This window comes from Pogona vitticeps, chromosome 1 (genome assembly GCF_051106095.1).
Source record: "Pogona vitticeps strain Pit_001003342236 chromosome 1, PviZW2.1, whole genome shotgun sequence".
Taxonomy (NCBI): Eukaryota; Metazoa; Chordata; class Lepidosauria; order Squamata; family Agamidae; genus Pogona; species Pogona vitticeps.
Window position 1 is genome coordinate 124,104,711 of NC_135783.1, and position 24,260 is coordinate 124,128,970.

At 39.1% G+C, this 24,260-nt stretch overlaps 1 protein-coding gene and 1 non-coding gene across 2 annotated transcripts in view; one reads left to right on the plus strand and one right to left on the minus strand.

Moving 5' to 3' along the window:
* Positions 1-24,260, plus strand: part of GCLC (glutamate-cysteine ligase catalytic subunit) — a 42,177-nt gene extending 17,917 nt beyond the window's left edge. Inside the window, exons 7-16 of the mRNA XM_020813822.3 lie at positions 2,032-2,106; positions 4,387-4,503; positions 5,272-5,410; positions 5,830-5,942; positions 11,203-11,295; positions 12,279-12,383; positions 19,376-19,457; positions 19,599-19,702; positions 20,151-20,271; positions 21,680-24,260. Of these exons, the coding sequence (XP_020669481.2) occupies positions 2,032-2,106; positions 4,387-4,503; positions 5,272-5,410; positions 5,830-5,942; positions 11,203-11,295; positions 12,279-12,383; positions 19,376-19,457; positions 19,599-19,702; positions 20,151-20,271; positions 21,680-21,888 (1,158 nt within the window). The 3' untranslated portion in view covers positions 21,889-24,260. The remainder of the gene's footprint in view (positions 1-2,031; positions 2,107-4,386; positions 4,504-5,271; positions 5,411-5,829; positions 5,943-11,202; positions 11,296-12,278; positions 12,384-19,375; positions 19,458-19,598; positions 19,703-20,150; positions 20,272-21,679) is intronic.
* Positions 2,712-2,874, minus strand: LOC140703387 (U1 spliceosomal RNA). Its single transcript, XR_012082805.2, has one exon. It is a non-coding gene; the product is annotated as a U1 spliceosomal RNA (small nuclear RNA).

Sequence of the window (24,260 nt, forward strand, 5' to 3'; positions counted from 1 at the left end):
GCCTATCTATATGTTACTAATCACATTAGGCTTTTATTAGGTTTTCCCTACAGTCTCAAGTCTGACAGGCAGCTGTCAGGAAAGCCCTGCTACTCCATTTACAGTGGTGCCCCGCATGATGACGGTAATCCGTCCCATTAAAATCGCTGTTTAGCAAAATTGTCGTCATGCAGAAACACTTTCCCCGCTGGAATGCATTGGTTTGTGCTTTCCAATGGGGAAAATACCTCGTCGTCCAGCGAAGGTCGCCCATAGGGAAGCCATTTTGTGAGCGCCAATCAGCTGTAAAAATGGCTGCCCTGCAAAGCATGGGTCCGGAAAACACAGGGCAGCCATTTTGCGAAGCCGACGATCAGAAAAAAATCATCGTCTTGCGAACAAACACTTCGCGAAGCATGGACCTCATCAACGTCCAGTGAAAATGCCCCATAGGAATGACTATTTTGCAAATCACTATAGCTATCACAAAAAGTCATCGTTATGCGGATTCATCATTTAGCTGGGTTGTCTTGCGAGGTACCACTGTATGATATTTTATTCCCAGGCAGGTTTGCCTTACACTTCTATTTTGGTCCCAGAAAACTGTTGGCAAGGCTTTCAGTCTTAATTCTTACTGCTCCATCATCCCTTGAATATATTCTACATCCTGTTGCCTTTAGTTCATAGTGCATTCGTTTTTTATCATATGTTGGAATATGTGATGCATAGCTACTCATAAGTACCCATTGAGTTTAGAGGACTTATATTCATGTGAATGTGTGGGTGTAGCCATAATGGTTCTTTTAATTGTACTTTTGATTGGTAGCATAAGATAATCTATAAATGTATTTGAAGGATGAGATGTATATTCTTATATTTGTTTTGGGGTACTGAAGAAAATCTAACTTTAAATTGGGAAATTTGGTTATCTTTTCTTGTAGACACAGCTTTTTAATCTATCTCAAACACCTCTAGGCAAAACTTAAACTTTGTCAAACAGCCCAGTATTCCCCCTGCTATCACATGCATGTCTAAATCCTTTTATATTTGATGTATTAAAACCAAACTGCCTGCATTTCTGTCCTCAAAATGATCCTTATCTTTTTCTTTCCAGGAATAGTGCTTCTGTTCAGTCGTATCAAAACTATAGTGATAGTTGGTTTTCTTTTCATTGGTTTAGGTATTTGGTTGCAAAGCCAGAGGTTGGGAGTTTGATTCCCCACTGTACCTCCTTCACAGGGGCTGGTCATGATGATCCATAGGGTTCCTTCCAGCTCTACAGTTCTAAGATGACGATGATGATGATGATGTGACATAAGATTAGCAATAATGAACAGTCTCATCCAAATGAAAGGCATAAACAGGGAAGGAAAGAAAAGTCGTTGTAGGATGGGGCACAAAAGCGTATATTCCAGCAAGCTGGGAAATATCTATCTGAGGGAAAAATTGGATTGAATATCTGTGTAATAAGTTTTGAAGACAAGGCATTACCAAAGAAAGAGGAGCAAGAAATTCTTGGTTATTTGAAGTAGCATGAAGGCACAAAGAGGAGAATAAAAGGAAAACATACAGCCACAGAGGGTGAGGCTCAGCGTGAAGAATGGATTTCATGGTTATAGGTGAGCTAGGAAAGCAAAGAAAGTGGCAAACTATAGTTATAACTATTGTCCTGCACCATAGCAATGCAGCACGAAATGTATTGAGGGGTGGGGAGAGAAGCAGGCAAGAGGTTCTGGGTTGCTTATACTGTATATCTGGATAGGTTGTTTTATGCTTTCTAATGACTTGTGGAGTCATTTAGAGTGTGCCTGTCTTACCACCCAGACAGGAAACCTCAAATCAGATACATGAGAAGGCATGACATATATGGTCAGAAAAGATACATGGATTTTGTATGAGGTCTATGTGTGTTCTAGTGGTTACCACTTCTAGAAGAAAAATGAGCAGATACATTTTGGGAGAGTGTTTTTTTTTTCTGCAGGTGAGAAGACACTTAAGAAAGTGACCATGCAGCTTTTCTTTAATCGTTAAGAATTTTGTATTGTCCTATAGGTAACATTCCAGGCTTGCAGCATTTCTGAAGCAAGATATCTTTATGATCAGCTAGCCACAATTTGTCCCATTGTGGTAAGTAGTCAAACTTTATCCCAGTACACATTACATTATTTATAGATATACTGTACCTGTTTGTAGAAAGTACTAGTGTAAAACACGTAGGACTTTGCTTACAGTACCTAAAGCTTAATAAAAAAGTATTACAGTGGTGCCTCGCAAGATGATTTTAATTCGTTCTGTGGAAATCACAGTCTTGCGAAAACATCATCTTGTGAAATGCAGTTCCCCATAGGAATGCATTGAAATCTATTTAATGCATTCCAATGGGGAAAAATCACTATCTTGCAAAAACTGTCCATAGAAAACATCAACTTGCAAAACATAGTTCCCCGTATCATATTGGGGAAAAGCAATCCCCTCACTTGCACTGCCTTTGGAAATGCAATGGGTGTCAGATGGCCTTCCCCCTCTTTCTCTCTCTAGCAGCAAAGAAAGAAGGTGAAAGGAGTCAAAGCAGCCCCCTGGCTCCTGATCATGGTGACTCCTTTTGCCCTGATCCTTTACCACTGGGGAGAAAAAGAGGGAGAAAGCAAACTAGTACAAGAGATCACCAGGACTGGCTGCCTTTGCAGTAGGTCCTGATGAGGGAAAAAGAGATGAAAAGGATTTTAGAAAGAGCAGGGAAATCACAAACATAATCCCCCATTAACATAACTTATACAGTTGAGTTCCCCACATTTGGGGAAATCATAAGGATAAGCACACCCAAAGTGCAATGGATGAGCCTCATCCTAGGAAAACTACATTTATGACATGATATTTCCCTTGCAAGGTATGAGTTGGAGTGGCCCTTGCACCTCCTACCCCCTCTGTCCCCTGACCCCCCCAAGGCATGGTGACCCCCTGGCTGCACCTCCCACTCAGTACAGGGCTGCACAGCCCCAGTCCTGCCAGAGGCCAAGAGAGCTCCTCAGTGTTTTGGGGTGGCCTCTGGGGACATCCAGATATACATTTGTTCACTCCCCCCCCCCACTTTCTTGGGATAGAAAAGTAGGTCTTATGTAATTAATGTGTTTCAATGGGGGGGAACCATCTTGCAAAACAGGGTCAAAAAAAAACCCACAACCATCTTGCAAGGCAAGGACCCAAACATTGTCCAGCGAAGATCGCCTATAGGAACAATCATTTTGTGAAGAGCAACATTGCTCAAAAAAGTCATTGTCTAGCGAATTTGCCGTTTTGCGAGGTAACCGTCTAGCGAGGCACCACTGTATTTAAAACAATTGTTATAAGTAAAAGCTATTGATTATAGATCTTAGACTTTGTCAGTGTGCAGATAATTTCTGTTTACACATGATTTAGACAGGAAAATAGGGAAAAAGTTAATGTGTTGCTTCCAGCAACTGAGTGCTGTTATCAAGAGCTGCACCAGCATTACTAGAGGAAATCTGGCAAAAGAAATCTGGCATTGGCTAGTGTCTTGTTCCATGGCTCTGCCAGCCCAACAGGAATGACAATGCCAGCAGTGGCAGAATACAACTGATTAAGAAGTCCTGTTTTGATGTCAGGGTGTTTGTAACTTCATCTCATTGCAAACCAAAATCAGAGCAGGAACTCTGCAGTTAGCAACAATTTGTTGCTGCCAGTGATGTCATTCCTGTTACACTGGCAGGTCTATCAAACAGGATACTGGCCATTATGTAAATACATGGGTGGATCTACCCACCTAGAATAGACCCATTGGATGAAGGGGACATGTTAGGTCAGCACATAGGTGAACCCCACTGATCCAGTGGATGAAAATCCTGTTGTATTGCTACACAGAAGATTTTACTTCCGGAGGCACATTGCCTCAAGTTGAGAAATCTCTGTGGACATTATCTGTTGCATACTGAGTCATACAGCTTAACATGCAATAGATAATTTTCATGGAAATTTCTTAATCTTGAAGCAATTTGCCCTCAAAATATACATCTTTTGTGTAGCAGCACAAGAGGATTATAGTCAGAGTTGAGAAAAGTGTTGAATTTAGTACATGGTTTGGAAGAGAGGTTTCCACACTAATTGAAACACAACATTGCACCCAATTAAAAACAAAATTAAAGCAGGTGAAAATGGCTGGGCAATGCACCGGAAGCACACATAATGAGATAGTGCATACAGATTAAGAAATAGTGACTGAAGAAGGAATATGTTTGCAACAGGTGCTGCTGCTATTGTAAGAGAATGCAATATGTCTTCTGTCTCTGATAAGGCAAATAGTACCTTGTTTCACAACAAAAGGTATTTTAGATTTTTACAGACGTGTATTAACAAGCTGAATGTATTGTGTCCTTATTGATACTCTTTTAGATGGCACTGAGTGCTGCAGCTCCATTCTATAGAGGCTATGTGACGGACATTGATTGCCGTTGGGGAGTAATATCTGCATCAGTAGATGACAGAACAAGAGAGGAAAGGGGATTAGAGGTATGTGAGCATCTAAAATAATCATATGGTTTGCATATAAATCACCTGAGCAGTGTGTGTCCTTACCTACAATTGTTTCAATATGCTTAGAATTTTTTAGTTTACTTGCTGAGACAGAAGTGCCCAAACTTAATCACTACAGTGCTGAGAATGGCTTTTAATGGAAATTAAACCAAAGCTCCCTGGTTTGGAGGTAATGGGGAAATCTGGGCTTAGTGCAATTCAAAATAGACTACTGATGTGATATGCAAGGGAAAAGTGCTGAACCATGACATTTGTTACACATTTAATACAGCATTGCCTTATAAGGCTGGAATAATTATCTGATCCTGGCCAAAGAGTTACATTGAAGAGAGCCACTTGTAGAGTGCATTGTAAAGCTTAATAACTAGATTTATTTTTCATAACTTTCCTAAAATTTGTATTAAAAATTAAACTGCAGGCATGCTTAAAAATGAGTTAAATATGGTGTTTTCACAATGTTAAAAGCAAACTTGCAGCAGAATTACAGGCTTACATTAATCTTGTATCAAATCTGTACACATTCAAAACTGTGTAAGAAGGTTAACCTGGTAATGATTTAATGAACTCTGCAGAGACAATGACTTCTATTTTGTATTTAAAGTGCAATTATTCCACTTCAGTGTAGACATAAATTACTGAAGAAAACGTTTTCCATTTCTTTTGAAGTGACATAATTATTCAGTGTGCAGCATCTGTTAAGTAATGGTTATAAGTACTAAATATTTTTCTTCTTAAATTACATAGCCATTAAAGAACAACCGTTACAGAATCAATAAATCCAGATATGATTCCATAGACAGTTATCTCTCTGAATGCGGTGAAAAGTACAATGACATAGATTTGACAGTAGATAAAGATATCTATGAGCACCTAGTAAAAGAAGGTAAGTATTTAAATTAGGCTGAATATACTTGATTTGATTTTGGTTGAAGTGGGGTACAATAAGCAGGACTCGTGATGAACCTTAAAATACTTGTGCTTGAAATGTAATGATTCTGCAGTAGTACATGTAATAATCAATTTTCCAAAGAGATTGTCCCCTCTATAAATCTCATATATGGCTTGAGCAATGGGATATATTTGGATGGAATTCTGATAGCAACATTATCAACTAGGAAAGCATATTTATCCTCTTTACTCCAAAAACTCAGTTTTCATGAGTTTGTGATGATGGTCCACTCTGTCTCAAATCATATTTTGTGAAATAACTTCAGATGAGTATGTGTTCATTTAATCTTTTTCTATTGGTGGGTCAGTTTTATTTTTAATATTGAAAAATGGCCCAACTTCTTGGTTTTGCAGGCATTGACCATCTTTTGGCACAACACATTGCTCACTTATTTATTCGTGATCCACTTACTCTCTTTGAAGAGAAAATACATCTGGATGATGCAAATGAATCTGACCACTTTGAGGTTGTATATGATGGAATTTTTTAATGTATTGTGAACTACATAGAGATGTTTGATATATTATGGGACTGTTATAGAGCGTGAAATATAAACAAGTCAAGCACACAACTGTTCTGATATGCCAAATAATTATATACAATAGCATGTGGTGTTCTCATACATAACACATGTGCCAATGTTAGAAAGGTATGTTACATCACTGCTTATTTTGAAGACAAAGGTGGTTCTAGATTGTCAGATACCAGCAAAAGTATAGTGCAACAAGAAAAGTGAAAACAAATAGATAACTGTTTAAAAAACAAGCCAGGCTTTGATGTAACTGATTTGGCACATTATCTAAAGGAAAGGAAGAAAAGGGCCATGTTTACACTTTTCATGGAACCAACTGTCTTTGAAAGGTGGTGTAGTACTGTGGTGAAGAATTGCTTTCTGGCTGTCCCTCACTTAGGGAGCCTCGGGACAACCAGAGGGAGTATTTAATAGCAAAAGTTATTGCTGGATTATCACCAGCAGGATCAGAATTTCCAGCAGTGATCTGGTGGCAGTTTTTGACTATTGTATTCCCCACCTACCCCCATCCTGAGCCTCCCAAAGGCTTCCCCAGTAGAAAAGGATGTCCCAGGGATCCTTGGAACCTGGGTGGGTCTACAGTTTAATAATGTGTTGCTTTTATTGTGACTTTTCAAACCTGAGCTCATTTCAAGTGCTTCTGATCAGGAGGTTTCAATTCGTCACAGTCTCTGTGAATCACATGTAAGGTGGTTTTTGCACCTCTGCAAAACTCAGAACATTAAAGAGCCTAAAGAAAACGGTTAAACCAGGTCCATGTAGAACTCATGCTCCCACACATAATGATTGGCCTTCAGTTCCCTTTCAGCTACTACTGAGGAAACATCTCAGAGCATTGTCTAGAGTCTTTTTCACTGTATTGTTGTAAATAGCTCTTACTGTTCATCATCAACTGTTGTCTGTGTCTACCCTTCTCTGTTATTGCCGTGAATATTCCTGTAAAAAAATTCTCATATTTTAGGCCTTCCTGCCTTTTATGACCATGGTGGGCCCTTTTAAGAAGTGATTAGCATGCAATAACAAGATTCCCCTCACTGACAGGCATTCATCAGTTCCAAAGGACACTAATGTTAGTCAGACCAAGTCAAAACATCAGTCTCACGTGACTAGTAATGGTTTGATACCAAAGCATGCTAAAGAGGGGGTGAAGCACACCCCTAAAGAGGAAGAGGCTAACACAACCAGAATACTTACCAAATCATTGTCTTCCACCAGGAAACATCAGAATTCCTTGCAACCTCCTGTGCCACATTGTTGAGGCTTCTCAAACTAGAACAAAAGAGCACCATATACAACTCTCAGTTACAGAGATGGTTGTAAAATGGAAATGATAGGGAGGAAAATATACTCTACTCTGCAGCCTTAGGAATTAGAATAGCCAAGTACCAAGGTGCAGTGGGGGCATACCAGAGATTTTTGTGGGACAAAATTCAGAATTCTTCTCTACAGTCTGCTTGATGATAAGAGAGTCATAGCCCTAATGGTCCAGATGTCACTTGCTACATAACAGATGCATTCTGTAACTGACTGTGCTGCCAAGAACATGTCTGCAGCAGCAGCTTTGAGACATTTTGCTTGGATTTGCTTAGTTGGTATCTCAGAAGACTCTGAGTCCAGAATAGAAGACCTACCTCTGCAACAAAAAGATGAGTGACATCATGGACAAACTACACAATAAAAGGAATACCACCAAGAGAATGAGGTTTTATTCATAGTATCAACAAAGCAATACCGACCATACTCATACTTGTTCATACTCATACTCATCAAACACATTTCCCTCTGAATAACAAAAGCCATCACCTTCACCATTCTCAATTACTAAAGGCAACACACTCAAAAGCAAAGATTTAAACAGCCTGACATCACAGGAGAAGTCAAAGCAGCACCTTTGACTGTCTTTACAAGATCCACAGCCCTTTGACCCCCTATATGGAAGATAGCATCCCATAGTTATAGCCACCTCTGACCATCTGCCACACCATCACCAATGACAAGTGAGTCTTGGCTGTTATTTAACACAGCTATGCTATAGAATGTATATATATTCTCCCCAATAGGTCTCTTCAGATCTACAGCACCATCTCAAGTTCTGGTGGAGGAAATAGCTATGTTCTTTTAAAAAAAGATGCCATACAACCTATTCCTCCAGAAATGTCTGCAAATGGGTTCTATGCTCATTATTTTATGGTTTCAAAATGGACAGAGGCTTGAGATCAGTTTTGGACCTGAAAAATGTAAATTCTTATATCAATTCCAAGAAATTCAAAATGGTGACACTAAAAACAATATTGCCACTTCTCAAGAAGGGAAACTGGTTTGCTATGTCAAGGGCACTGAACAGTATTTCCATATTACTATCCATAAAGGCCATGGGTGTTTCCTATATTTTTCTTTGATCTACCTACAATACCAAAGTCTTAAGAAAGTGTATGACACCAGTCACTGCTTTATTCAGAATCCATGGTATAACAGTGTTTCCATCCATAGACAAGTGGTTGATTGTTGCCATTTCCAGGGCAAGGCAGAAAGATGCCTCCTTCACTTTGCGTCTGCTGTTGAATGCCTTAGCGTAAAGCCAGAAGAGTCACATTTAAAACCAGATCAGAAAGTCCAATATATTGGAGCAGTACTAGACTCCAGAATTCCAAGAGCCTGCTTAGGATGGGATAGACAAGCTTCTAATCCTGATGGCAAAATTCAAGCCAGGTGTGTTGGCTATAACACATGTGGCCCAATGATTACCAGGTCTTATGGCATCATCTTCAGCAGTAATTCCACATGCCAACCTGAGAATGAGGTCCCTTAAAAATAGTACCTAATGTACTTCAAAAGATTAACTGTGGCCCACAAACTAGGTATATAGCTCTTGTGGTGGACCAGCAAATTCAGTCTAAACATGAGAAGGCTGTTCAAGCATCTCAGGCCCAGGGTCCATGTAAATGCTGATTCTAGTTTGACAGATTGGGAGGCACACTGTCAGAACCAGTGAATTTGTGCTCTCTGGTCCAAGAATGAGAGAATGAGAGAACGCTCCACATAAATGAGTTAGAATTGCTAGCAGTGATAAAGGCTTTCAGAGCGTTTGAGACAGTACAGATAACACCACTACAAACAAGGTAGAATGCACTCAACACCTCTGTTGTAGCTGACAATCCAGTTTGGTGGAGGTGTGTCCTACATCACATCTTACCAGTGGCCATCCATGTAGCAAGGGAAGACAACCAAATAGTTGACAACCTGAAGTGATGAGACCATGAGTGTGTTCAGTGAAGTTTGTGGCCTCTGGGGACATCCAAATATACATTTATTCACCATTGCAAACGACAGGAAATACAAAAATATTGCTCCTGGGCAGGCCAGGGAGAAAACTCTAGGAATTGCCTTCATGACCTTGCTGGTTGAGAAAACTTGATTCCCAAAGCTCCACAAAATAGTACTAAAACTTTGTCAAAAGAATCCAACACGATTTTGATAGCTCTGTGGTGGCCTCTGCAGGCCTGGTTCACAGTGTTAAAGCTAATGACAACAGTCACCAATTGCCAGTCATCCCACAGTTGCTGTTTCAGAACAGAGGGACAGTTCACTAATCAGACCTAGCCAGGCAGAAGTTGACAGCATACGGAATTCTCCAACAGAATTGTAGAATTGTCCATGAATCTAGAAAATCAACCACCGGATGTAGAAATTATGGTGATTCTCTTCCTTTGCAAAACCATTAGGAGAACATAGACTCCAGCCCTTGCTACACATGATGCTACCTTTTCTCTTGCATCTGAAAGAAAAGGGTTTGTCATACTCTTCCCTAAAAGTTTATCTATCAGCGATAAATAATGGCAAAGCAGATTCCAAAGCATCTCTTTTTTTTTTTAAATTCAACTCTCAGAAGGTTCCTACAGGAATTACAGAATGTCTTCCCTGATGTGTGGACGCATCTCCGCAGTGGTCACTTTCACTAGTGCTCAACCAGTTCATGAAACCAATATTTGAGCCTATGGCAGCTGCAGACTTAAGACTCATTACGTACAAAACAGTATTTCTAGTAGCAACAACCTCAATGTGGAGAGCAGGTAACCCATTCATTCTCCAGCTTCATGCATCTTTCCTGAAATTCTATTAGGATAAGATTACATTTTTCACCAACATATTTTTACTACCCAAAGTAATTTTGGACTTCATCTTAAGAAGCCCCTGGTATTTCCAATCTTTTTTCCATTGCCTTCAGCAGAACTGGAAAAAGCACTTCATATTTGGATGTCCACAGAGCTCTGGCCTTCTGTAATTTGAGAACTGGGCACTTCCAAAATCTAAGAAACTATTTGTCAGTTATCAGGGATCCAAAATACATGAACAGATCATGTACACAACACATATTGAAATGGCTTGTGAACACAATCACACTGTCTTGTCAACTGGGGGGGGGGGGAAATTCTTTGAAGGGACATTCTACTAGAGCTGTTCCTGTATCTGCAGCCTTTCTTCGATTCAGTTAAGAGTTATTTCCAAATCAGTGATGTGGTCACAGTCCTCAGCATTCATCAAACATTACTGGTTGGACACCAGGGCAAACCTTGATGCTGCGTTTATCAGAACAGCGGTTTTATCTGTGTTGGTGTGACATCCCACCATCCAGTAAGTGAACTTGTCAGTCACCCACTTATGTGATTCACAGAGACTAGGAAGAACCTGGGTGACTTACCTATAACTGTGGTTCTTTGAGTGGTCATCTGTGGATGGACACAACCCACCCATCCTCCCCTTAGTCTTCCATGCAGCTATTTTTCCCTATCAGTAGCAGACTGGGAGAACTGAGGGCTGACTGTTAAGTGCGGGGAACATGCATACTAAGGGGAGGTGGTCTAACAGTTTTAGGCTCAGGAATGTTCCAAGGAATTTTGCTCAGATGCAGAAACAACCCATATTTGTTGAATTCCCAGATGACCACTTGTGGAACCACAGGGTGGATAAAAATCAGTGATTTTTAACCTGCATGATGAATAAAAACATCGATGATTTTTTTAGAAATCAAATTGATTTAAATCACAATGTAAATTTAAAAAGAATTTAAATAATCAGATTGATTTTTTTAAAACTTAAATTGTGAGTTAAATCAATTTGATTTAAATCAAATCTACCTTGTTCTTCTGAAAAGAAGTTCCAGCTCATAACTTAATGCATACTTTGTTTCTTATAGAATATTCAGTCAACAAACTGGCAGACAATGAGATTTAAACCTCCACCTCCAAATTCAGATATTGGATGGAGAGTTGAATTCAGACCAATGGAGGTGAGGTATAAACATGTTTAGTAGATTATTCTGGAAATGAAAATCTCAAAACAGCAGTCAAGAATTTGACACTCTTCGTGCTTACTATTTATCTCTTAATAACAGCATAGTTGTGTTAGGTTCATCTCCATTCAGATATGTGATACGAAGACTAGAGTCCATTTTCAGTGCCTAGTGCTAACCAGGGTCATCTTTAGATTACTGATAATGGAGATTTCTAGCTCATTAAGTTTGTCCTCAGTGTTTAATATTGCACAAATTCTGATTTGTATTTGTATGAAGTGTGTGTACTTATGTAGCTATTACTGCTTTCACTATACTAGATTCATTTGTAGTAGAATAGCTTGCAGTTCTGGCATATTCAGAAGGAGACATGCAGCAGTACAAGTGTCTTGTAAGGATGTCTAGGTCTGCCCTAAAGATCAGTTTTCATCTTACCAAAGCATAATATTTCAGGGCATCATTGGAAAAGACACAAGCTTAGAAAAACCTTGTTTTATAGCCTTTATTAGAAACTCTAAAATGTAGGGCTTTTTCTCTACATTGTTTGCAACATTGCTGTCTCACCAAATTTTGAATCAGATGGTATTTTTCCAAGATTCATAGAGATCTGGTCTCTAATGTATATATATTAACCCCTCTCCCTTTCACTGTTGAGTAGAGATTCCCTTTTGTTACAATGCTAAATCTCACTTTGCGAGTTAGAACCTACTTTGTTCTTGGATTCAGTTTTGTTGGTTGCAGAGAACTACGCCTACATAACATGGTGTCTTCAGTTCACTTTATACCTTTTGAAAGAGAGCATACCATATTTCAGTCTTTTCTCTCACTACGCCTAATTCCAGTCACCAAAAAAACTGTATGTTATGTTCCTGTGTGTATGTCATATATACAGGAACATGACATACAGTTTTTTTGGGTGGCTTGTACATTTTGTGGATGTTTCTGTTAACAATTTATTTTTAATCTTTCTGATCCTCTAGGTCCAGCTAACAGACTTCGAGAATTCTGCATATGTTGTATTTGTAGTGCTGTTGACTCGAGTCATTCTGTCATACAAGCTGGATTTTCTCATTCCTTTGTCCAAGGTAAATATTTTATTTTATTTTATTTAAACGTAAACTCCGCCCATTTAGTGATCATGCTGCTACTGGGCAGCTTACAAAATATTATAAAATATACAGCTAAAATTATTAAAACCATATAAAACATATTAAATCAAGATGTTTAGAAGGAGGGAATTATTCCTTTTCTGCTTACGTGACCCATGTGTTCTTAAATGTTGTATTCAAGTGCTTTTTCTTGTCTTTAATTTATTCTAGCTCCCCAAAGTATTATATATGGCAGTTTAAATACTAATTTGGGTACCTAGTAGTGTTTCAGCTGAATCTCAACAGCTAGTTTTTTCTAAATATTAGTCAGTGCAAATTAAACAGACATTTCATATTAAAGTTAAAAATGTTGGCCAATGTAATTTAGTTTCCCCTTCCCTGTCACATCAGAAAGCATTTGGTGCAGTGTGAACCAGGCTTTTAATAATAGGGAGCAGTTGCCGCAACGAATCTGCTTAAGACCAGACTACATATTACATTTAGAAGAGCCTTGTGGTGCAGTGGTTAAACTGCTGTACTGCAGCCAAAACTGTGCTCACAACCTGGGGTTCAATCCCAGGTAGCTGGCTCAAGGTTGACTCAGCCTTCTGTCCTTCTGAGGTTGGTAAAATGAGTAACCCAGCTCAATTGGGAGGGGGGGCAATGTTAAGCCTTCATAATTAACTTGTAAACTGCTCAGAGAGTGCTTTAAGCATCATGGGGGCGGTATATAAGCAGCATGCTTTTAATGCAAAGTGCATCCCTGAGTCACACTCTCCTCAGTTTGTCACCAGTACCCATGATAAAAGACCTCATGGTGAGCATTGTCAGGTCCCTACAGCATCACCAGTTAATTTGGAATGGGATAGCAATGGTATAAGATGATAATATGAGATAATCTGCCTAACATAAAGAGAATATTGAAGAACTTGGCACAGGGCTGTCATTTGTGGTAATGGTCCCCTGTCAAGAATAAGATGTGATTTCCACCTTTAGAGAAGAGAGTCACTCGTGCTGTAAACTAAAGGCATTACTTCCAAACTCCCAAATGATGGCATAGTTGTTCTGCTTTCAAAACAGGTACAAGTAACCTGATCCCTAAAAACACCTGGCAGAGTCTGAATGAATATTTACACCTGGATAGGTGCAGTGGCATAACTAGCAGCTAATTAACAAATAGCAGCTAATTAACAAGTCCCTAATTTAATTCTTAGTCTTGTCTCAATCACAGAACTGGCTCACTGCTAGAAATTCAGTCACGGATTTGTTAATTAACAGTTGTTCACTGATCCAAGTTACACCATTGCATTTACACAGACATAAATATTTAGTTGGATTCTGCTCATCCTATTGAAGAGGTCTGTATTTAAAGGCAATATTTTAAACAAGTTTCCCTCCTGGAGTGTGCTAGTCTTTTTTTTAACTCCAAATCTCAGAACACCTTCATTCGACTCACCTGAACAAATCAGAGTCCTCCAAGGCTGAATAGCATTCTAGGCATTATTTCCAGCTTCAGTCCTTCCTTAGAGGAAGCTACTGCATTGGTTCCTGGACATGGTAGTTCTTGAGGAGGTATAAGCTTTACAGCCTAAATGGCAGCCAGACTACCATACCCAGGGAGCATGGCAGCAGGAAATGAGGCCTAGAATGCTGTACAGCCTCAGAGGCTTCAGCCTTAGCCAGATGAGTGGAATGAATGTACCTGTAGATACAGGTCAGTGGACTGGAACTCGCACAGTTCTGCCTAAAGAATTCTTGGGAATTTGCAGTCCAAAAAGCCCAAATGACACATCTTCATTCTTGCCCTCTTCCTGAAGGAATCCCTTGGATTCACACGTGGTGTTGCATGAGCAGAGACACTGTTGTTTGTTCATGAACTTAGGAGAGTTTCTCCTTCCTCTTGCAGCACCTTATGCTACAGAGTAATGTTCAATTCGCAGAGCTAAAGTAGTAATCTAGACCATGATGTTTGCATTCAAGATGTTTTAGCAGTGAATTTTGTGAATTGTCTAATAACATTATTTTTACAATATAATCTTTTAAGACAAAAGAAAGAACTATAAAAAGTCTGCTTGCAAAACTATGCTTTTTAAACATGAGAAAGTGACATCTTTCTAGTAATTCAACTGAACTTTTAGATATATATTTTTATGATGTATATGTTTCATCCAGACAAACAGGGAAGGGGGTGAGATGTGTATATTATTATTCTAAAAAATTCTAATTATTCAGTTTAATAACTATAGAAATCTCATTAGCATCGCTGCTAGTTTGTCCGTTATCAGGACTCTTGTGATATTTTTTTTCTTAAAGCTCCATGTCTTGGATCTTTCATAGGTGAGCATTTGAGTTTAATTTATTTTCTTTTTTAAAACATTGTATTGCCCCACTACTGAAGATTCTGAAAAAGCATCCCAATATATTTTGTTAAATGAAGGACAGAATCTATATAAGATGGCACTTGAAGTGTTGAAGCCACAGAAACGTCCTGGTATGGATTGTTTGGTTCTGTTGTTGAAAGTGCTCAGTAGTTTGCAGTTCAGTATCTTTGAGGGAAAGGGAAATTGGCTCAGTCTAAAACAATGCATCGAGTCAAGGGCTAAGATCGTCTCTGGATGTGAAGGAGCCAACAATGAAGATAAAGGAAAGGATACAGAGTTGGTGATGCATGGACAAAAATAGAAGAAAAAGGATAGTATTGGACTAGAGACATTGAGCAAAAGAGTTAAGCAATTGAAGCAAGAGGGTGCTGTTTACTGAAAAGCAGCAGGCTGCAGGCTGTGTGGAAGAAGACTGGAGAGATCCCTTACCAAAAAAATTAAAAAAAAAAAGGATTTGAGTGAAATCATTATTTTGTGCTTACAGCTTATGAATTCAGGATGGCTTACATCAGGTTTCTCTATATCTGCCTTTAGTCTCTAAAAGAATGTGGTAGTCATGAAGGTTGCCCACAAGAACGCTGATCTGCTGAAATACACATGTTAATTGAAAATATATATATAATGGAGTGAGCAATATATGGCCCATGGGCCACAGCAGTCCCCATATCAGTTTTGTGACCCCTGAGCACCCCTGGGGTTTTCCACCCATCCTCTTGAGCTCCCGAAATTTTTTAAAAAGTCTTTTCTCTCTCAGAAAGTCATTCTGTGCTCCCCTGGGAATGTATTCAGGAACAAACCACCCTGTGTGTTCAAACTAGTTTTTGTAAAGGTCATGTGATCTAAATGCTTAATGTCAAATATGTTTAATGAAAAACATGTTCTTAGGATTTAGTATACTGCTGTGTTTCATTTGAACTGCAACTGCAAAAAATACAGGGTGATCTTATTAGGCTACCTTTGGGGTTTTTGCTGTTTAATTTCTTCTCTACCCACCATTCTTCCCTTCCTGTCCCCAATAGAAGCATTTTTTCCTCCTTTTTGTAGATTTGTGATGTGTTTCTGTTGCTAGGATTTTTATACTTGCCATTCTCTTTTTGATGGCTCTTCTTGTGTCGCTCAAAAATGACCCAAAATTATTAGCAGTTTCTTTCCTACTGTGCTCTTCATTAAGAATTCATAGAATCTGTAGCTTGTACTCTGAATGAGATTGTTGTTGGGTCATGTCCAGAAGATGAAGATTAATTTAATGTTAAGGGTTATTGGGGAGGAATGCTCCAGGCAGACTAGAATATTTTGTAAGTGTATAGTCAATCTCCTTTTAAATCTTACAGATCCTAGCACTGAGTCAAGTATATGGGGCTACATATGTTCAGTCATTTCTTGGAGTCAAAGAGAAGGGGGCATGAGAAATATTTTGCCCTCATTGTAAAATGGCTATTTGGGTGTTTATAAGTGATTGTTCAGCTGTGGCTACCAATGATTATCAATATTTTTTCATCAAAAGTGATATTGTTGCATAACCAAATCTGGTTGCATAGCATATCTTTGATACAGTGGTTGAGAACAGTTCTGAGCATTAGAGTGCAAGATTAATTTCTCCTGCTCTCTAGAATTTGAGGAGCTCTCCCCACAGAGACACCTGCAAATAACTACATTTCACACACCTGGAACAGGACCTATCTTACAGGGTGTCATGTGCCTATTTCCTGTATGAAATAGAAGCTTACCCCAGTACTTCCTGGGAGGCCTGGTCTTTGTGGGAGGTGTACTTGTGCTGGTCAGTAAACTCTATGGAGGGGACCCCCAAATCACTATACCCACAAGATGTAAGCTTCCCAGGAAGCACTTGGGGCAGGTTTCTTTTTGTACAGGAAGTTGACCCAGAACAGTCTAGAAGATAGGCCCTGCTCCCAGTGTATGAAAGATAGGTATCTGTATATGTGTCTCTATGGGTAGGAACTCCCAGAATTCAACTGAGGAATTATTGGAGCATTCTGGGAGTTGAGGTTTTTAAAGAAGGGCATGACACACCTCTAATGATCATTTACTATGCCAGTGTAAGCTTTTGTGGACTATGGTCCATAGTTGCAAAAGTAAGTTTTTTCCCTCTAGATTAAATCAATACCACATGTAACTTGAAATTAAGATATCCTCTTTAGAATTTATTTTGCTCACTCCCCTGGGTATAATATCTTACAATGTCTTTAGAAAATGAAGGAGATTAGCCTCACAATAATTATCCATGTCTTTCCACTAACAGTGTATTTCAGTTCAGAATCCCTTGTGTCTTTCACAGAATTTTAACCTCACGATAGTTATCAGTGTCCTTCCATTAACCGTGTTTTCCAGTTCAGAAACCACTGTGTCTTTCACAGAATTGTAGGTAGTGTTGTGCATTTAATTCAAGCAGGAATGAAGTGCTATTGAGAGCACGCTCTTCATCTCTGTCTGATGGTTCAACAAAGCCACCCAGTTTGGTAGATTTCTGACAGTGTTCATCATCACATTGATGAAACCCAGAATTCCATAAATAGTGTAGTAGATATTGTTGGGCTGTGTGGGCAGGGAAGCTGCCAGATCAGAGTAGTAGCCCGTTTAGCCCAATATTGTCTCCTGTGAGGGGCAGATCTTTCACACCACGTAATCCTTTTAACTAGAGATGCAACAGATTGAACCTAAAACATTTCATATGTAAAGGGTGTAGAACCGTGGTGCCCAACCTTTTTCAAGTTGCAGCGTCCTTTTACATCAGCCAGGTAACCAAGTAACCCCCACATTTGGATAAAAAGGTATCTTAATAGGGCAAAACCATTCCTTCTCAGAATGTAGAGGCTTCTCCCCCCTCGAGGGCCTGTTTCTCATACATTCACATGCACACTAATTATAATATTGTGCTCTGAAAGGTCAAGGAAAAAATTATTAAACAAGGGCTACAACACGTGGTGGCGCTTGCGGGCTAAACCGCAGAAGCCTCTGTGCTGCAGGGTCAGAAGACCAGCAGTCGTAAGATCGAATCCATGCGACGGAGTGAGTGCCCGTCGTTTGTCCCAGCTCCCGCCAACCTAGCGGTTCGAAAGCATGCAAATGCAAGTAGATAAATAGGGACCACCTTGGTGGGAAGGTAACAGCGTTCCGTGTCTAAGTCGCACTGGCCATGTGACCATGGATGATTGTCTTCGGACAAAAACACTGGCTCTATGGCTTGGAAACGGGGATGTCGATCACAACTGGACAAAAATTGTCAAGGGGAACCTTTACCTTTACCTTACAACACATATAAGGTGTCCCACAACCCTCAAAAACACTTTTCTTCTTCATAGTGGCCTCTGTGAATGCACACAAGTGGGTTAAACAGCACCTGCTCTGGTCCTCTTGGAATCGTCTAGAGCTTTAGAAAAAAGTAACAAAGTTTAGGTTGCCCCTTATAGCGCATGCTCTGCCTGGCTCAGCTCTCAGTTCCATTTTTTCCACCCACGGAGTTGGAACCTCTCGCCTAGAGCTCTATATTCGCACTGTTAAATTGGCTATTATTGATCCTGACTCGGCTTGTTTTTTCGACTTTCCGCCTATCTGTTGCCCTGACCTCGGACTGAATGACTTTTCTCCCTATCCTGACTGATTCTCACTGCAAGTACTTGTTGATTTGCTTTTCCCGCCTAATTGACTGACTGCTGTGGCGGCACGCGCTGCCTTCCTAATCCTATTATCACCTAATTACTGGACTTCCCCTCTGTAACCATTCACATGCACACTAATTATAATATTGCGCTCTGAAAGGTCAAGGAAGAAATTATTAAACAAGGGCTACAACACATATAAGGTGTCCCACAACCTTCAAAAACATTTTTCTTCCCCTTTAGGGGTCATGACCCCCAGACTGGGAAACACTGGTGTAGAAATTAAAACATTAGTCATCCAATTGGTTATTGTTTTTATCATTGGAAACCAAACTTTTGAAAAGAGCACTCTGGTTCTATGTACTGTAAATGTTAACTTTTGGAAAAACAGTAAAGTTGTGTTATTAGAATATTGTTGATTCTCTTCAACTTAGTACGTAATCAGCTCAAAGTTAAATTGGTTGTTTGGGTTTTTCAGGCTCTTTGGCTGTGTTCTGAAGGTTGTTCTTCCTAACATTTCGCCAGTCTCTGTGGCCGGCATCTTCAAAGGACAGCACTCTGTGCTCTGGTGTAGTTGACCAGAGCACAGGTTGCTGTCCTCTGAAGATGCCAGCCACAGAGACTGGCGAAACATTAGGAAGAACAACCTTCAGAACACGGCCAAAGAGCCCAAAAACCCCCCAACAACCATTAGATTCCAGCCGTGAAAGCCTTCGCGAATACATTTAACTCAAATTGCTAATGTCTGCCCCTTTGATTGTGTGGCTGTATAAAGAATGGTATGGAGAGAAGGGTGAGTCAGCAGCTGTTTCCATGATAGTTGTTAGAAGAACTTCAGGTGTTGTCTGAGAGATAGCTGCATACATGATTCCATTTAGGAAACCAGTCCTACAAAATATTTTCTATACCCTGTAGACCTAGTGTGCAAATTCTTTTCTTATCCCTCTTCCAAGAAATCCTATATAACTTTTCTTCCATATCCCTTTTTTAGGTGGATGAAAACATGAAAGTGGCCCAGAAACGGGATGCTGTCCGTCAGGGCATGTTTTATTTCAGGAAAGACATTAGCAAAGGTATGCTTCTGCTTGGTTGTCGTCTGATTTTTGTGAGACAATTTAATATGAAACAAATATGAAACTAATTGCCTTCTTTGGATTTTTCTGTCTTCTTCCTCACCCCTGAATCCCACACCCAATCTGTCATCCATTGAAAAGGTGGCAATGCTGTAGTGGATGGATGTGGCCCAGCTCAAAATGGTACAGAAAATGATGCAGAAGAATATACTTTAATGAGCATAGATACAATAATCAATGGAAAGGTGAGGACAGCTTTCTAAATTTTGGAGAAGGCAGCAGTAAGAACCATAACCATTTGCAAGGACTTCTCCTAGTATATGTCTTGGCATTCTGATTCTTGATCCAGTTAGTGCAGCGTATGCACGCACCATCCTCTGGAGTTCTTCAGTCTTGATGTATCAATAAACTTGCAGTTAGGCACAACCTTTTCATTTCTTTAGCTCTTCATCACTGAACTGATGCAGGAAGAAGTAAAATCAGGACCTAAAGTATTTTGACCTAAAGTCAGTAGATGGATTTTAGCTTTCCTTCAGCTGAGGATACAGGTGACAGTTGCAAATGCTACTGCATCTTCCAATATGACTCTCCCTTTAGGGGATCTTCTTTCTGTAATAGTCGGAGAATCCCTTGAAAAAGGAAATTAAGGATTTGAAGTATTATTATTTTTCAACTGTTCTCTGCTTCTTACAGGAGGGAGTATTTCCTGGATTAATTCCAATTTTAAATTCCTACCTTGAGAACATGGAAGTGGATGTGGATACAAGGTGTAGCATTCTGAACTACCTAAAATTAATAAAAAAGAGAGCATCAGGTATGGAGATATTTGTGAAGTAGGCAGTGATAAGGGTTTCCCTGGAGAATTTTGAATTCGAAAGTTTTCCATGACCAAAATAGATTGTTTGTTTGTTTGTTTGTTTGACTTTTGTACCTCCCATCTAGACGAATCTACTCTGTACGGTTTACAGCCCAAAAAGGCCATAAAATTAAAATCATCAATTAAAAAGACTAAAACAAGCCAAAGGAAAAAATTAAGTAGTAGATCAACATTTAATGTATCTCATTTGCCTAATAACAGTTTTTGATGTCTAGTTATTTCCATTCCCTGTTTACCCCCCCACATCTTTACATACAAATAGAAAGTTAATTGCCTGCAAAAGTTTGTTGCAACTTTGAATGCCATGTTATATATTCATTTTTTTAATGGGAAAAATGCGTTCAGAAATTGAAGTTTGTCTGCAGACCTTTTTGCACATAATCAAATTGTAACAAGAATAGATAAACTTGGTAGAATTAAGTCCTCACTTCACAGTCATTGAAATTCTATTGGTGCAGCTATATGGTTGTGAACGGTGAAGCCTCCGGTCTTACTCTAATTAATTTAAAGCTTCGTATTTCCATTCCCTTCAGGTTCTGAGGGATCCTTTTTGACCTGGGGAAGCCTTTGTGAGCATTGGGACAGTGGTGATATGTGGGCTTTAATGTTAAAAAAAAACAGCAACACCATTGGTGGGATTGGGATCATTGGCAGTAATCTAGCAGTGATTTTTCCCCCCTCTTTGGGATATTAAAGACTCCCTCCCCTCCCAGAACTCCCAAAGGCTTTCCTAGTCAAAAAGAGATCCCTAAGAAGCCTCAGAAACTGAAGAGGGGGAATGCAGGATAGGAAGTAGAAAATTTTAATCACCAAAAGTCACTGCCACCAATGTTACTTCATCAGTGGTGGTGCTTTTTGATAATTAAATACTTCCTCTTCACCTCACAGCTTCCATGGACTCCCAATAATGAGAAGGATTACATGCGACCTATGAGTGCATCAGGACAGAAGTAGGAAATGTTTAATTTTCAAAAAGCCAATTCGTGCTGATAACATCCTAAGCCTTACACAGGATAACGGAAATGAACAAGATTTCAGCCAGTGCTAAGTATGAATTTAAGGGTCAAAATTAGGCAAGGTAGTGACCTTGTGTTTAGAAGTAGTGTTCCCTCAAGCAGTGAAAGACACCTGGATCCTTTCCTTCACCTCCCTATTTTACATTCCAAACTGTTATGTTCTATGGGTTGGGACTGCTGTTCAGCTTGCGCCACAAATGCTGCTGTATGCTAAGACCCAGTGAGCACTAGGCTTGCATACTTCATCAAGTAAGCTAACTTACATACAAAAAAGTGTTCATATAATGTATAATGGAATTTGATTATATCCCATGTGACACCTCCTGCAGGAGAATTGATGACAGTTGCTCGATGGATGCGAGAATTTGTTGCGAACCATCCAGAATACAAACATGACAGTGTAATCACTGAAGAGATGAATTACAGCCTGCTGTGGAAATGTAACCAGATTGCACGAGAAGAAGTTGAATGCCCTGAGCTACTCGGAGTAGGACTTAACAAAGTAAAATCCAGTGGAAATAAAACTGGCACTTTTTGATGAAAGGTTTTAATCCCATGTGTGAAATTCGAAACATTTTCTGCTGAAGCACCAGCTAGATGATTGGTGAGTGCCTGCAGTTTTGTAAAGGCCAGACATGGTTCCACTGCACTGTAAGATGGGCCAACCTGTCTAAATGTCCTCTTAAAACTTCTTAAAATAGGCTTTTTCTTATATTTAAGGTTTATACTGTGTACCTGTAAATAGTAAAATATTTTTGATTTAACATCAATGTATTTTAATAACATTATTCTGAAAAGTAATTGTGAACCAGCTTATAACTTTTTATATGCTTATTCTGGGAAGATTCATTCTTATTGTAAAGGTACTGTATTGGTACATGTGTATTAGGTGCATTCCAGCCATTGAATGTTTACTCTGATTTTTTGTTACCTGGAATGCATTGAATAATCTACTGTATTTTAAAGTGAAATTCAGAACCTGATTCACAGATATTTTTCCTGTTCTGCTTTGAAAAGATAGTGCAGTCCAAATCCTGCTGAAGTCAGTGGCAGAAATCTCACTGACATCAGCAGAATCACTTTTCAGCTCCCAAGTATATTAACTTGGATTTCAGTAGAAGCTGGTCCCATTGTGGTAAGTGGGATATGATAAATCTAAATACTTCCCATTAACTAGATTTGGGTATAAAAAAATCAGGGTGTTAAATACAATACCTGATGTTCTGTTGCAGTCTCTGTTCACTGTCAGCCAGGGCAATGTGTGCTACAAGTTCTTCATTACTAATAAATAGTCAAGGCCTCAAGGGCAAGAATCACCTCAGACTGCAGTACAACCAAGTAGATTAACACTGGAAGGACAAATTTGTTCTTAATATCATCATCCTTGGATAAAAGTATATAGAAGTACTTTGCTTTCACTTTTGAACACTCATTTGTCAGTTGATCCCAATAAGGTTGTCTTGGGTTTTGTCATTCCTCGGGTTTTCAACTCGCATAATATCTCTGGACATGATATCCTGTTGCCATGATGGAGAGGAGTCCTACTTCCCAACCTTCACTAAACGTACAATATGTGGTCCTTTCAGTCCATCCAGTATATGCGGAGATCCAAATCACATATTTCTTTTCCCTTTAAAAGGCAGATATTAAAATTTTAATATCTATTATCAGGAGCTGTGGTTCAGCAAAGGGGTCTGAACAAGTGTGATACAAAGAAACGAAAGAACTAGTAAGAAAACAGCATGCAGAGCCAAGCAGGAAACTGCTTCAAACTTACTTTAAGTGGCATCTTTTTGTTAAAAACCTAAATGTTACCTTTATTACCTGTTAGCTCCATCTCCTCTAGTGGATAACAGTTATCTCTAGAAAAATCATGAAATGCACTAATCTCTCTGTGAATTGGGATCCTGAAATGTAAAAGAATTGTATAGAGTTTAATAAAAGTTGTTGAAATTGTACATATACCTGAGCTTTAGATGAAGGGTGAGGCATTTTTAATATTAGCTGCCTAAAATATGATTACAAAAAGTTACTTTTGCTGTATGATAAAGAGTACATACTTAATAACAAACGGATATAAATATCCTAAAGCGTAATGACTTAAAAGGCACCAGTGGAAAACTGCAGTAAAACTGCATCTAGAGGGAATCTATAGAGAGATTAGAACTTGTGTGGTATTCATAGGTATACTTTTGGAAGAGTTTGTTTCAGATTATAAGTGGGATGATACAGACTTGCTCATTGTGGAATGAACAAAATCAGTAGTGGATTGTGAATGTCTCTGTGTAAGGCTAATTCATATACATATTTTCCACAGAAGTTGAAAGCAAATAAAGTTTTTTAAAAATCCAAAACAAGCATATTTCAAGCAAAAAAATAATGCTACCTCTTCAGTTGACTTACTTTGCCATTTGTTTGGCTACTGCAGTGGCCCAGGTTAATTGTGTCTAACTTGTAGTTTAGTTTCTTAATGTAATGAAGGAGGAAGACTTTTCAGACTGGAGGTATCTTGTTGCTGTTGGCTAGAGCAGGGAAACTAGGAAGATGAAGAGCTTGTGAACCTTCAGTAATATGGATAGAATAAGAGATGGTCTAGTTGCAGTTGAAAATGACATCACTCAAGTACAAGGACTGTGCTGTTCTAGGAATGGGAGATGAGATGAATGGCACATGAACAAGCTAAGGTGTCGTTCAGATTATGCGCTAAAGAGGCAAAGTAGCTGATTGTACAAGCAAGTATCAGAAGGACAGCTGCAATTGTCCTGCATAGAATCAAAATTGTGTTTCATCATTCTGCTAATGTACTGTTCATCTGATTTGTGAAAAGCAAAGAGGGTCCTAAAATGTCATATTTTAAAATATTCTTAATGCACATCTCAAGGTAATTAAATGTGTTTTTTCATATTAAAA